We start from the raw sequence: 16013 nt of genomic DNA on the forward strand, positions 1-16013 counted from the left end.
TTATTAACCTCTGTGCCGAAAAATGTGCAAGAGCCTAATAACAGTCACGCAACTAATATAATGATATGATTATTTTTAAAGAGCCGCTATGCTGTAATAGCAAATAATCGCAGCCGCTGGACCGCAATAGATTCCCACGATACTGTTGTGGTGACACACTGCCACACTTTCCCACGCGCGCTCACACTCTGGCGCACAGATCCTCCTTAAAGCGCGTGGTCGTGTGCGCGTGCGCGCGCCGCTGCCTGGGGGCACAAGGCGGGCCAGTGGAGCTAGATCATGTGAGAGTCCACGAGCCGAAAGTAGATTAGACTACATACAGAGAGAGGAGTGTATATTTTTATTGCTTAGCGTACATTGCGCCTACATGCGGCGAAAAACTTCAGGTCTCTGATGGAGCGGAATTCACTCTGAATCGTTGGTTTATTTAGAGGACAAGTTACTTGTGCAATAACTTATGAGGTTTAGTTCTTTTATTTGTTTTCAACTACTCCTTTTTGGAGTTTTAACATTTCACGCGATTTTTTATTTTCGGCGTTGTTCAAATGTGCAGGAGTTACATTATTATTCGCAGATAATACAGCATCAAAATGAGAGGTAAGTTTAAGAAAAAATTGCACTTATAAAAAACATTAATGTATAATAACTGGAATAAACTGTCACTTTGACAGCGGTGTCTGTGATTGCTTGTGCTGTGATATTTTGTTGCACGAACTACGCAAAGTCTTTACAAATGCGCGAGCGCGCATAAATATCTCTCCAATAATCTGCAAATATTGTTTGTAACATATGCCATATGTTTTGTTGCTTTGATGTTTTCACCAGTCAAACATATGACGAAACTAATCAGTACATGGAAACCATAAACTTTGCATATATTTGTTTTGTGTCTTCGCTTGCAAGCGTGAAAGGGAAGCGATGAGTGTCATGTAGGCAATGTCTCACTGTAATTACTGTGAACTGCCGCTAAGCGGACGCCATTATGTTAAAATAAAGTAACGTGGTTGAAAATTATTTTAAAATATTATTATCACATGGCATCCATTCATATAAACTGTATGTCAACCTAAATTGAAAGTTAAAATACTGCATGAATGGTCATGCGAAAGTTGATTTGCATATTGTTGTCCTTTGGTCACGAAGCTATTAGCTCTAAACCGCCATGTTGAACTGGAGCTCCGGAGAATTATTTTTTCTTTTGCGTGGTAGTGATAACGCTTATCAGTATGTTTATGGTAGACTTGCTGAATGTATGCTACTGAAGCGCAAGGAGTGGGGTGCATCTCCTGCGCTGTGCGTGTTGTTGATACAGTCTAGCTGATCAATTGACCTACACCTGTCATTAATGATTACACAGCATTGAGAGATCAGGGCGAGAAGTTGTCCGTTTTATGAGCAGTTTCTAGTTTTTCTTATTAGAATTTTTTTAATGTGACTTCATCCTGTATCCAGGACTGAATCTCAGCATGCCAAACGGTGTGGTGGAAGTTGAAATACCGAAGATAAACCTGAAATGCTGTTTGAAGGAAACAGCGCCTCCTTTGGCGCGAAGGCGTAACTACAGGGGTTTCAATCAACGCAATGAAAAGTAGTGTGAAAAGAGCAAATCTTTAAAAAGTATAATAACATAGCAATAGGGTTTCCAAAACATTTGACATTTTATTTAGGTATAAATTTTGGTCACTTGTGCATCATGATTGTATTTAAGCATCATAATGTATCACACTATGTAATATTCTGCAGTTAGTCGTTATATTTATTCTTTTACCATTAGAATGTTACAGATACAGAAGTCAAACTTTTCTTTGGATTTCAACACTGAAATTCCTAAGATGCGCTCACTGGAGACAAATTCCAAGTTTAGAAGAAGATCGTTTTAAATGCCGAAATCAGGCCTGCAAGATCATGCACTAACTCTTTTTTTACAGCCTGTGCGATAAGAGCACAGATCATATTTAACACTACTCTTTAATATTTTGTTGTTGTTGTTGTTGTTTTTTTTTATTGCCATCACTAAATTATTAATTATCACTAAAGCAGACTCTGAGAGGGACATAGTACAATTCAATTGAATGTACATTTAGGAAAACCTGCACTCAAAAAAATATTTTAGCCTATTCTTCAATTGAATATAAACTTTCCATCTAATTGAATTGCCTAATCTTTAACTAAATAAAATGTATACATCTTACAAAATGCAAGTTTTATTAATTACATTTTCTTCAAGACTATTCAATTCAATTAGATGGAAAATTGTTATTCAATTGAAATGGATAAATCTTAAAAATAGGCTCAAATATTTTTTTGAGTGTGGTTTCCATTGATTTTGTCTGTCATCCTGAGGAAAGGCAGTCTTCTTTTGACAGAATGTTGTTGCCTAGATGCTGAACAGGTACAGGCTTTGAAGACTAGGCTTTATGCAGTCTATAAATGAATGCTGAGCAGCTTAATGCAGTGGCACTTTGACACCTGCCCATGAAGTTTCCATTCATTTAACTACAACTTAATCTCAGGGCAGGCATTGGGAGAATGTGGCCAGCCATTTTAACTATTGGGGCTTGAAAAACGTATTTTTAAACAAGTTCACTTAATATGTAAATAAGGTGTAACCTAAAATTACATTCTATGTTTTTCACACCTTAGGTTGCTTACCTGTTTTAGTGACTTTTATTTATGTTGTTAACAGGTATTAAATGAAACCCAACCTTGAAATGTGATGCTTAACAGTGTCTGTAACATAGTTACTTGTTTTTGACTTGTTATTAATAATAATTACCAAATAATTTTCCCTCTGCTTAGTATTTTTTGCAAACTACAGGTTTAATAAAATTAAAAAGTTAATTTTATTTGTGTTTTTGTGGTTACTCTTACTGTTGCTTAATTCCAGCAGGCATCAAGATAATTAATTCCCATCAAAAGCCACCTTACACTCCCTATCAGCTCATGTTTTTCAACTTGGTGTTGTTACTTATACCAAAGAATTACTCAATCCCTTTGTGCATATTTAAAGTGAGCCTCACTGTGTCATTCCACCCTCTCACTTTACTTAATGTAGGTAGGTCACTCTTAAGTGGGGACAGGAAAAAAATCATTACTGACCACAAAACTGCCTAGAAAACTCATGTCTGCATAAGCGAATGCAAATGGTACCCTGTTTGTAAAAGGCATCAAAGCAAAGTTGCTTGTAAGAATGAAGAGAAGGCTCAGAAATTGCCATAATATGGACTGCTGACACAAATCTCATGCCATTTAGGTTAGCTCTGCATTGTGTTATGCAAACACAGGTGTAAGGTAAACAGGACCTTTGGACATTGCCGAACAAAGTTGCTTGAATAGATGAGATAAGGGGGCAAAGTTTCTGGTGTTGTGACGGGTTTTTCCCAGCAGTACTGAGTGAAACTGCTGACTGGTGTTTGATGGACTGATACACTGACTAACTGACATAGAGTGGCCCAGAGAGAGGAGATAAGGAGAGCTAGATTACTTACCCCAGCTTGCCTGATAAACATAGCACTCTAATAAATCTTCTCTTAATTAGTTTTTCGCAGCCTGACTGCATTTGCCCTCTGCCTCTATGGCACTGCTTGAGCCCGCTTATCAGACAAGCTTTGTTTGATATATCTTTGATTAAAAAAAAAATAAAAAAATGACAAATATTCCAGCGGGAATTTGGCTAAATATGTTTACCTTTACATTTATACATTTGGCATATGCTTTTATCCAAAGCGACTTCAAGGTATACATTTTTATCAGTTTGTGTGTACCCTGGGAATTGAACCCATTATCTTGGGGTTGTTGGCGCCATGCTCTACCAGTTGAGCTTCTGGAACCCATAAAATGTCAAGAATAATGGGTATTAAAAAGGTGTATTAGAAGGAGATTGTTTTTTTTAGTGACAGAGAAGAAAATGGCAACTGATATTACCTGACAAAGCACCTGACAAGGCACTTTGGTCCTCTAATTTATTAGTCAATGATAAATGTGCTCCCATTTTTCATTTACTGATTGGCCAGAATTCAATTATGTCATGGCAAAAGCTGTAATTCCTGTTGGCTTTAATGTTTTATAAGTCATACTTCCTTATGCATTATGTCTGTGATTTAATGTGAATGTGTGATATTTTCTGATTTTGTTTTGTGCCGTGAATGCAGGTGTATAAATATACTGTATATCTGACATATAGCATAATAATACTGTATAACCAAGGTTTGATGAAATTTCAACCTCCAATCGCTGTGCAAAGGAGCCATTGTTTAAAAATAGTTTTGAGAACTTCGAGACAGCTGGGACTGTGCTCGAATTCTTGACAAGCTGCCACATGTTGAGGGCAAGTGTAAGTTACAGGGCCCCTCTTGAGTGTACTGTAGATATTTCAAATTTGTCCTTGGGCATTGCATGAAATATATGTGAATAAACCTGATCTCTAGTAAAAAGTTAATCGCAGTCGCTTGTAAATCACCAGTTATCCTGATAATATGATGGTTTTTGATTTTGTGGTTCCACCTTAAACTTGACAACAGGGGGAAAAAAGAAAAACCAAAAATGTAATCAGATTACAGCCCTTGTGAGGCTACCACACAAGCTCCTCCCTCGACTCAGTAGAAAAGTGTGTCAGTAGAACAGCTCAGCCACATAGCCTGACGGTGCTACCCAGGTGAGTGGCATGTGAGCTGACAAGTCAGAATCCAAGCTATGCTCTCATGAGCCACTGGGAAAGATGGAGGGGCGGGATGGAGGAATGCTCGTCACTGCGTTGCTACGGTGTCCTCCTCTAAATGAGTGTGTTTGTGGAATATAGCCAGACAGCAGTTATATAACACACGGAGGGTGGGGACCAGGGGCTCTGAATGGGGTAGATGGAAAGAGAGAAAAAGAATAGATTGAAAATGTTCCATTTAGTAATTTTAACTTTTTTAAATTTGCAGGACATTTTGCATGGAATTTTTGCATGGAATTGTTTTTAATTACCCAATCTCATTGTTTTTAAAGGGATAGTTCATCCAAAAATAAACATTCTGCTATCATTTACTCACCCTCATTTGTTCCATCAAAACCTATAAGACTTTATATCTTCTGTGGAACACAAAAAATGTCAGGCAGAATGATAGCCTCAGATGCCATTCACTTTCATTGCATCTTCTTTCCATTCAATGAATGTGAATGATGATTAATTGAGCAACTTTTGACAGAATTAAATTTTTTGCATGAACTATCCCTTTAAAAGTATGCATCATGAGCTTGTGTTTATCAACCATGTTAAAGGACTCCCATCTCTTTTCCCTGCGTGGCCTCCATTACTCGTGTGTGACGCACACATCAACTAGCATGGAAGCCGAAGTGTGAGTCTGTCATTATCTCTGAATGGCTGATTCCCTGTCACAACACATTAACCATTACTTAAGGTATTGCATCAATGCACAAAATGTATTAACACGGTTCGGGGGATCCTACATCCTAAAAAGACAATGTTCCCTGTAAATAGCCTTTTTGTTGAGCATTGGAGACTTCCTGTTACATGTAGCATTACCTGACTCATCTGCAATAGTTGTATTGAGAATGACATTTCATTACCTTTTGGTCCTGCACAGTGGATAGGTGTAGTCACTTTGTTTGCTTCTTCTTTTCCACCGTTTTGACACAACAAAGACACTATTCATTAGCCTGCAGCTGTTTATAATTCTCAAACTGAGTATCACAATCCGCTTAATTCGAACATAGCTCAGCCATGCAGAGAGCAAGCTTTGTTTAAAAAGCTGTTTTAGATTCTACACTCAAAAGCCTTGTTTTATTATGTCATCCTGAGTAGGTCAAAGCTTTCAGTCTTTGAATATGAGTTCTAGCATTTAACCCCGCTCATTGTGCATGAGCTGTGTATTGTTACTGTTGAAGAAATATGACACTAGCAAAGTTTCCACTTCCTTGTGAGAGTCAGACCTCCTGGCTCTGCGTCTGCCTATATTTCTATTATTTCACTGAACGGTTACTCAGAGATCAATAGGTCAAACAAAGAACAGAGCTGCAGATCACTTTAGAAGTGTGATGTAGATAGCAGATAGCTTTCATTGCTTAGTTACTGACCCAGTACTGTTCTATAGGCTATGTATGGTAAGTGCTAGATAATTGTGTCAAACTCTAGCTAAAGTTTCACCCAATTCTCTCCCTCTCTTAGCTCAAATCGAGGTAATCCCATGCAAAATTTGCGGCGACAAGTCATCAGGCATCCATTATGGTGTGATCACCTGTGAGGGTTGCAAGGTAAGCATCCTTATCAAGTAACAGCAAACACTTGTTTAAATGCTGAGTTTTAGTCAAATTCCCTCCTGCTAAACAGGTCTTAAAGGATAGTTCTTCCAAAAATGAAAATTCTGTCACCATTTACTCACCCTAATGTCATGTTTTTTGGGTGGACCCTTACAAAAATCTAAACTTCTCTGGTAGTGATGAACGTTCGGTAAACATTTGAGAGATCTGCCACATTTACCTTAGTAAAAGTTTCAAATGCTTCATATTATGGAATAAAAAAATAAACAGTATTAAAGTAGAAATGAGTAACAAGAAAATTAGAGTTACACCCTGATGACGTCTTCAAACTGTTCACCAAAACAGTAAACAATACAAGCCCTTTATCTGATCAGCCTTCTGACCAATCAGAAATCTCTGCCGGTTGTTATTGACCATAGGACGATTGTGTGCCAAAGCTGAGCTAGTGTTTCAAGCCCTGTGCCATAAAGTCTTGCTGGCTAACCTATTTGTGTTGAACCACAGAACTCAGCCATGTTTTCAATCCATGTTGTGTACTATCATGATTGAACACAATTAAAAATAGTTTTTCTCTTTCTTTTTTCTCTTCATAAGGAATGAAAAGATGTTAACATGGCATTAATAAATGTAAAGACCTTAAAGACAAGGAGGCATTTTAATTAAATTAAGATGAATGTAATAGCGGTCTAATCCATTGTTCATAACTCAGACAAACAGTGTAAAAGTTTGTCTTGCTATTCGTCAAAGTACAGAGGAAATCAACTTCATACTTTACAAGCTTCAAAATTAAAGATGGCTATATGGTAAAAAGACTGTCTAGAAATTATCAATTTATTTGTTCTATGTCTTATTCAAAAACAGTTACACACACATACATTTTACATATGAAATTGACCATGGTTATGTGATTAAAAAAAGGGGGATATTCTGAATTTCAAATAGGTTCTCATTAAAATAAACAATATACCAATAGTGTGCATTAGTTTTATTAAACAGTCTAAATATATAAAAATAAAAATGCATATTCTAATAGTCAAACCACTCAGAATATATTGTAAACCTCTTATTTTTTTACTCTAACACTGAATCATTAATTTAAGATAGTGCGTAATATAATCCCATGGTCATGTAAATCCAGGAAGGATTAGGACATTTTAAAACTGCAATGCTCAGGGCTAAATTGGAAAGGTTATTATTACATTTTTATAGTTATGTGCAATTATAACATATTTAATCAGCAAAAAATTGCTCATTGTGAGTGCAATCTTTATACTCAACTGTGAAAAGGTGTGGAAACCCTGTCTAATATTTAATCCTTAATTAATTTAACACAATTGAGGAAGTCCAGCTAGGGAAACACAGCCACTTTTTGACCTCTCTTTTGTTTTGTTTCTTTCCTTCCCTTTTTTTCAATTCATCAAGGGCTTCTTCCGTCGAAGTCAGCAGAACAATCCAATATACTCCTGCTCAAGGCAGAGGAACTGCCTTATTGACCGAACCAATCGCAACCGCTGCCAGCACTGTCGCCTGCAGAAGTGTCTGGCACTGGGTATGAGCCGTGATGGTGAGTCTAGTCTTCTTACCCAAGTCCAAATATCCTCTGTCGGAAGTCTAGTCTCCTTGGGTCCCATTAAATGCTGCTGTGGTTTCAGTGTGAATACACAAACTTTCACAGACCCAACGAAACACAGCCAAGCATTAAATAAGTTTCACTTTCAGTCTCCCTCATCAGTTAGCTTATGTGTCAGCCCTTATCAACAATCACATCTAACATTCTTCTTTCTTTCAACACCCTCCTTTTCACTGCAGCGGTGAAGTTTGGCCGCATGTCAAAAAAGCAGCGCGACAGCCTCTATGCTGAGGTACAGAAGCACCAGCAGTCCCAGGAGCGGGCAGGGGGTCTGGGCAGCACTGTACTCAGCCACACTGGTGATGATGCTGGGGAGAACGGCAACAGCCACAGCCGGGTATACAGTCGGGGCTCCAGTTCCACTCTTAGTGACCTGGATGACATTACTACGCTACCAGATGGCCTGCTGTTTGATCTGCCACTCACACCAGAGGACGCTAGCGACTACTGCAGCCTGGAGCTGCAGGGAGGCAGCGGGGGGAGCAGTTCATCCTCCCAGAGTTCCCCTGAGCCGAACAGACATGAGTTTGGCGACTCAATGCACATCAAACACGAGTATGATTCGGGACTCTTCTCTCGCTCATTGCTTAACCCACATGAAGGCAGTTCCTTGATGGAAATTGGTTAGTTTCTAACATACACTGTAAGAAGTTTCCAAAGCCCTGCTAAAAAGACCAGCTTACACCAACATGCATTAACAGGGTTCCCATGGTCATAGAAAGCAGGTTTATATCAGGTAATTTCAACTCTTGAAATTCATGGACATTTCTATAAAGAATAAAAAAAATTCTTGTTACGCTGCGCTCTAAAATATTTCATCACCTAAATATTGCTCTTGGTAAGAGCTTGTGTAAGGTAGAACTTGCTCGCAAGCCATAGTAATGTCCGATTTGTGAGAGAATCCTTCTTTTGAATTGGTCAAAGAGGTTCACAAATTGGTCTGAATGATTTTTTCGTGAATCTCTAAATCAAAAGTCTCAAAATGCAACATGCTGGTGATCAGCACTGCTGGTCATTTTAACAGGGAGATCAAGAACTGTGATGATAGTTTGCCTGATTATATTGTATACATTTATGCTTCCTGTAGAACGAATCACACAGATTGTGGTGAAATCCCACATGGAGACGAGTCAGTACAGCACAGAAGAGCTGAAGAGATTCGCTTGGACCCTCTATACACCAGAAGAGATACGCGCCTACCAAAACAAGGTATCTGTCAACTGCCAATGAGATGCGTCATACTTTCTTTTACTTTTAAACAAGGTGTATCTATGTACTTTTTGCTTGATATGTGCGTAGTAATCTTACCAATTACCCACCCATACGTTCCTCTCAAATTACACATACAGAAAACAATAGTTCCTGTTCTAATTATATAACAGCCTTACTTAAAGTGTATTTTAAAGTACGTCAATAAAATGTGCATCATTTTACATCATTATTGCAATCATAATATGGGTGGAGGAGTCTAACAAATGTTTTCTATTTCATCCAAGCCCACAGAGATGCTGTGGCAGCAGTGTGCAGTGCGTATCACGAACGCCATTCAGTACGTGGTTGAGTTTGCCAAGCGTATCTCTGGATTTATGGACCTGTGTCAAAATGACCAGATAATCCTTCTCAAAGCAGGTCAGTCTCAATTATGCACAAGAGAGCAACTACACCAGGAGTTACTGTAATCCACAAAAGTGAATACATGCAGGAAATACTCTTAAAGGGATAGTTCAGCTAAACAATTAAACTCTTGGAATCATTTGCTCACAAACATGTTGTTCCAAACCAATATGACATTCATTCTTCTGTGTAACACAAAAACAGAGATGCTAGGCAGTCTGTCACCATTCACTTACATTGTATGGAAAAAAGCTGTTAGGCCCTAAAATTCTACTTAACATCTCCTTTTGTGTTCCACGTAAGAAAGTCAAGGGTTTAGAACATTAGTAAATTATTCCAGAAGTTTCATTTCTGGGTGATCTGTCCCTTCTGAACAAAATGATTGATCAATGGTTTTAATATACAGGATTTTGTGCTAATTTGTTAGAATTAGAATTTATGTATTCTCTGTTTCTCATCTGTGTTCTAAAAATGGCTCTTTTCTTGTTTTCTCTCACCCTTTCTTCCCTCTTGTGTCCATCCTTTATGTATTGTGTGGTGTACCTTTTTCCCTTTTTTGTTATTAAAATTAAAACAAAAATCCCTTTTTGTCTTTTTCCCCTCTCTAAAACAACCATCATTGCCATCTAATCAAATGTTGACATCACTATCCATTTGTGAACATTTGTTTGCTGGCACCTATTCTGTTCCACATTATGATCCTCAATTTAAAACATTTTGTCATTTGTGGAATTATATCCCAATTGTTTTTTTGTTTTCCTGTGTGTATGTGCATTGTGGAGCATTTGTCTTTCCCTTCTGTCTCCCTTTTTTCTCCTCTTTTCCTCTGTCCGTCTTCTATATGGCGCTCTAGGCTGCTTGGATGTGCTATTGATCCGAATGTGTCGGGCCTACAACCCCATCAACAATACGCTGTTGTTTGATGGAAAGTTTGCGAGCCCACAGCTGTTTAAAGCACTCGGTGAGTCTCCTCCACAGACCTTTCACATAATTTAGCACCATGTAGCATTTTAAAGGGCATGTTGGACACTTGGGTACAATTATCCCAAGTTCTGCAGAGTAATGTACACATAGTGCTGTAAAATCATAGGATGAACTCAAGGATACTTTTTATATAGACCTAAACAAACATTAATTTAAATGGAAAATAGGCCAATTAAAATCTATTCAGGCCAGTTGAATTATTGTTCAAATAGGTTGTTTACCCTTTTGTTTGCCTTCTTTGTGGAGCAAATTACTTGGACAGATCATTATAATTATTTTAACATTAAACGAAGATGTGTTATGTATTTACTGTGTTTTCCCCCATCTGTAGGTTGTGACGATCTAGTTAGTGCTGTGTTTGAGCTGGGCAAAACCATGAGTCGACTACAGCTGTCGGAAGAAGAGATGGCACTTTTTACCGCCACTGTGCTTCTGTCTCCAGGTAGTTTAAGTGTAGTCTAGTCTAGTTAAATTATACACTGGCATACACAAGTTTAACCTTTCACTGATCAATAGAACAAAAAATAACTTGTTGATGTTGAAATGTCCTTGTTTTTTTTTATTTCACAGACCGTCCTTGGCTGACAGATGCTCAAAAGGTGCAGAAACTTCAGGAAAAGGTCTATGTTGCATTGCAACACTGTCTTCATAAAAATTGTGCTTCTGAGGAAAAAATGGCAAAGGTACCAAACAAATCCATGCATATTTACTGTACTGTATACAATGACCCCAAAAAGTATATGGACACTTATTTTAAACACTTAAGCCACACTTAAAGGAATCACACAAGTGAGGAATCAAATTTTCTTGATCTTTTAACAAGTACAATTTCGTTGTTCTATAAAAAACTGTACGTTTCAGACCTCAAAACTTCCTCCTCACTGTAAAAAGAGCATTTGTTGAAACCAAGCTGCAAACTCAACTCATTCTCTATTTCCTCCACATTGTGACATCACTGTAATAGATGTTTGCATCTGAACGCATCCACAAAATTGCCTAATTTACCTTATCATGTAGCCCCAACATATAGTGGTGAGCAGTGAGATGGCAAGGAGAAAGCTGGTCAATCAAGCAAGCAGAGAGCCAATCATAACAGTGGGCCTTTATTGTCAAGTCTTAAAGGAGAAGCAGCACCAAAATGTGACATTTTTGACAGTGGAAAAAGATTGTGTTTGATCATATGTCTGTTTTTTTGTACAAAAAAACTTCACTAATATTATAAGTGAACCTCAAAGAACATTTTAATATAATAAAAAATGCATGTCATGTCCCCTTTAAAATGTATGAGTGTCATTGTGCTAGATGATAAAATACCAAGTGGTATATGTAAATAAATGATGCTAGACCATTTCTCATAACTGATTTAGCAACTGGTGCCAAGGTGATTTTTAGTGGATGTATGAATTCAGTTCTCCTCAAGTTCACACAAATCTCCTAGCAGAGTAACTATGAGTTACTGTTCCACTGTCGTTTGACAACCAAGAAGTGTCCAAATCCTTTTCTAAGTTTTGAACAATACATACATTTATATTTGAATCCTAACAAATTTTTATTTTTAAGTTTTGTACTGGGTTTTATATTTTTTTATTTAATGCAAAGCCATTAAGACATTTTAAATGTGGCTGAAGTGTCCAAATACTTTTTGGTGCCACAGTATTTTTTTAAGGAAATTATAGAAAACTGTTTTTTGTCTTTCTATTGGCTCAATAGATGGTGTCCAAGTTGCCCAAGATGAAGTCTATTTGCAACCTCCATATTGATAAGCTGGAGTTTTTCCACCTCCTTCACCCAGAAACAGCCTACAACTTCCCTGCTCTCTACAGGGAGGTCTTCTGCAGCGAAATCACCTTCCCAGACTCCACTGAGGGCTAACATTAATTCAAGTGTCACAGTGGGGCTAATGTCAGAGAGGTAGAGAGAGTTAAAGAAAGACAGGGGATGAAATAGGAGGTAAATGGATATGTGTTTGAGACAAACAATCAACACACTGACAATCCTGCACATTACACTTTAGGCCTCCATCTATAACCTCCCTCCTGATGGGGTGATTCAGACCCACATTTCTTACGAGACGCTGATAAATGGCAGCAGTCTAACATGAGGTGCTGGGTGTTTTTAGTCAAGCTACCTACTTATAGTGACGCATATGGAGTAAACAATATATATGTAATTATAAACAGTACTAAATTAAACATGGAGCTCAAAATCTCCCTAAAAATGAAATACTTGAAAAGTGGGTTAGGGGATATTTCCCTTAACCATTTTCTTTGTACTCTTTGGAAGAGAGTTTATTTGAATGTAACCCAAATGGCATGTGGCACAGATTAAGAAAATGTAAAACAAGCCTTTGAGGCTTCGTTTTTGTAGTTTAGCCATGCAGGCGAGAGTTTTGAATCCATGAAAGGGACCAAATGCAAACATGCAGCCCTGTTCTTCGTACTTTAGCATTTCAGTGAGTCATCCTGAAGTTGTAAATGCCATATGAGCACCCACATTTTCACTGACTTAACACTAACTAAAGAGCATCACGCAGGCTTTGTACAAACACACGTGCACAGTGTTCTTTGTAGCTATTTTATTTTTGCATATAAATGACAAAGATGCAACTAAATTAATGAAAACCTCATCCCTACTTCCCTTTCCAATGCAAATACCACTTCAATTAATATATTAGAGGTATTTAGATATCCTCATTTGATTTTAAAGTGAAACCAATAGATGTATTTCAAAATATAAATATAAGCAGAGCCTACAGAAAGGGTAAGATATATATGTAGAGAGAGAAAAAGAGAGGACATAATTATGGTAGAAAGAAAGTTGCACCAATGATTGAATATTCTCTAGCCCCTTCAAAGACTTCCTAAACCTTGGAGTGGAATTCTGGGAAGACAGGTCTGGATTTGGAATTTGCCTGACATGCTGATTTTGAAAGCTTTAGATTTGGATGCAGGTAAACAGCACTTAAGGCTCTGATACATCACAAATAAAACTGGGGAAATAAACACTGTCATTGATGCACTCTTATACGAGCAGGACTTTGCTTTCATCCCACCTTTGATGACTGAAAGACAGTGCCACTGTGAGGGAGAGTTTCTGAATTCGAGCCCCTCTAAGTGAGCGTGCACTCAAACAGCTGCCGTGGGAGCAGGACCTCAGGGGAGGAAACGGATGGGTGGAACCAGATATCTTTAGAGAAAACCTACAGACAACCTGAGCTCACTGTCAGTCGCTAGGACACCACGGAAATAAGGAACAGACGTCATCAAGGATATGTGGATTCACAGACTTTACCTTATACTTTGAGTCTGATGTGGGGATCAGTGTTGTGTTGTTGTGTGATTGTTTTTTCCCACCACCCCCTTCACCCTGTGTGTTCACATATAGCACAACTACTGGTTGACAGAGCCATCAGCTACCCCCCTGAGTTAGGGAATACTATGGTTAGTTTGTTTTCTAAAACTTTGCATATTTTGTCATCCAAACTGAAGGACAAATCATATCTATGATTTGCAGTGTGATAGCAACTTCTATTCTTCTGAATCAGGAAGTCCTACAAGATGGAGATCAAGACTGACCTCAGGGGAGATTAGGAGTGGCCCAGAAACAGGTCAACCAATCAAAGACAAAAGGAGGGCTCAGAACCCCTCTGTGCCCAGATCCAGGCAGAAAAAATACTTTTCTGCAGCTGTATCAAATTATAGGCTATGAGAGACATTGTTCAGAATGACTGATAACTATCAACCTCCATTTTCCTGTCAGTTACACTTAATAAGCTCTAATAGTAAATGTTTGCACTGCTGGAACAGTGCTGCTGTCCAAACTGTATATTTTCATGTAAGATTTTATATGGTTGGTATAATATACTATTTTCTGGGTGCTTCATACATTATCATAATGTCTGCCTGTGCAATAGTCAGTCTTTCCATGTTTAGTATCGAGGGCCCTCAAAAGCCAAGGAGTCATCTCCTTGGATATCATAAGCACTCCAGCTCAGATCATTTAACACCTACCTTAAGGTTGCTAATTTCTGTATACTCAACACTCGAATATCTTTACATTTTTTACACTTGTCTAGTATTAATTGATTTAAAGTTGATGCGTGAAGGCAGAGAAAGAATGTAACAAAGTGCAAATACGTTGTAAAAAACATTTCGAGTTTTAGATGATGTATTTGTGGAGTGTAATTTGCAGCTTCACAAATTGTCCCAAGCGTTCACCACCATCCGAGAGGGCAGTTCTGGAAGTTTGCATTTACTTCTACACAGTCACTCAGGGAGATAGCTGGGTTCTCTGTCCTATGATGTCTTCTTCAGTTAGCCTAGCAAGATAACTTGCACCAAATAGAAGACCTTAAACCTTAATCACTGTGTACAGTAACTTTTCTTGTGAATGTTAATCACAGAAGAATCAAAGACTTTAACCCCTGTCTTATATCAGTGCTATTGGAGGACTTTTTGAAAAAATAAAAGAATCAAAAATATATTAAATGGCATATAGATATATATGGATGAATTTAATCTTTGATTCTAGTGTTGTGTTTTTATTTGTTTTATGTGATCTTTTATTTCTCTGTCATTGCTTTTCTGTCATATATTTTCATACCTGTTTAGTGTCATCCTTTGTCTTGAATGATTAAAATCCTATTCTTTTTTTAAAGAGCATTTTTAAGCAGAAAATCCCATGAGAGTCCTCATTCTTTTGCCATGATCCTTTTGTGGTTACTTTCAGTTTTAACTTTGTTGTTTTTAAGTAAATATATCACATGATAGATTTTAAGTAAAATAATGTATGGTATATTATGGATTCAGACATTACATATAAACATACAAACAAACACATAAAAAGAGTTATTGTTGTACAATTAGGATTAAACACATGGATTCCAGAATGTAATAAAGGTATTTTTACCTTACATTGAGTGTTTTGTGCCTACTAAAGAAACATACTGAAGAAATCCTAAACATTTTCTAATTTGCCTTAAAGAAGCATTTCCAAGTAAAATTTGATTAAAAATATTTGAAAATCTCAAACTTGATCCAATTCATCATAGCTTATTGATTCCACGAGTACTGTATATAGGCCTACTGGGAGAAAAATGTGTGTATATTATAAGTTAAAACAGCAGTGCATACTGCATATAATTATCATAATAATACAATGTTAAATATTTCTGTTCAAACTTATAACACCAGTTGTGATATTTACAAGTTCTATTAGACAATAAATCCTGTTCTATCAATTTAAACGCTTTATGCATTCAGAAATAACAGGCTGCCAAGCCAATCTAAGAGCAATCCTTCATAATAATAAAGTATCATATTTGTAGCATTACAATAGAAACTAATTTCTAATTAAATTGCATTAATTGACTAGAATAATCACAATATAATGGAACACATTCCTAGAATAGTACGCCTTTGTCGCCATCGTGTGGTCAGTAAAAGTAATGCACTGAGCGTGCAATACCTGTCCTGGGCGGTAGCAGGCGCTGCCGTCGCTTCTCCAACCCCTTCTCCGCTCGTGC

General features: G+C 37.5%; 1 protein-coding gene across 1 annotated transcript; it reads left to right on the plus strand.

The window, feature by feature from the left end:
* Positions 1-303: 303 nt before the first annotated feature.
* Positions 304-15371, plus strand: LOC127630417 (nuclear receptor ROR-beta-like). The gene is made up of 10 exons (XM_052107888.1): positions 304-597; positions 6170-6255; positions 7684-7825; positions 8071-8514; positions 8979-9100; positions 9388-9520; positions 10359-10466; positions 10821-10931; positions 11060-11172; positions 12200-15371. Exons 1-10 carry the CDS (start codon positions 591-593, stop codon positions 12359-12361), a joined length of 1428 nt encoding a protein of 475 aa, XP_051963848.1. The 5' UTR covers positions 304-590; the 3' UTR covers positions 12362-15371.
* The last annotated feature ends 642 nt before the right edge of the window (positions 15372-16013 follow it).

The sequence above is a fragment of the Xyrauchen texanus genome, chromosome 37 (genome assembly GCF_025860055.1).
Source record: "Xyrauchen texanus isolate HMW12.3.18 chromosome 37, RBS_HiC_50CHRs, whole genome shotgun sequence".
Classification (NCBI taxonomy): domain Eukaryota; kingdom Metazoa; phylum Chordata; class Actinopteri; order Cypriniformes; family Catostomidae; genus Xyrauchen; species Xyrauchen texanus.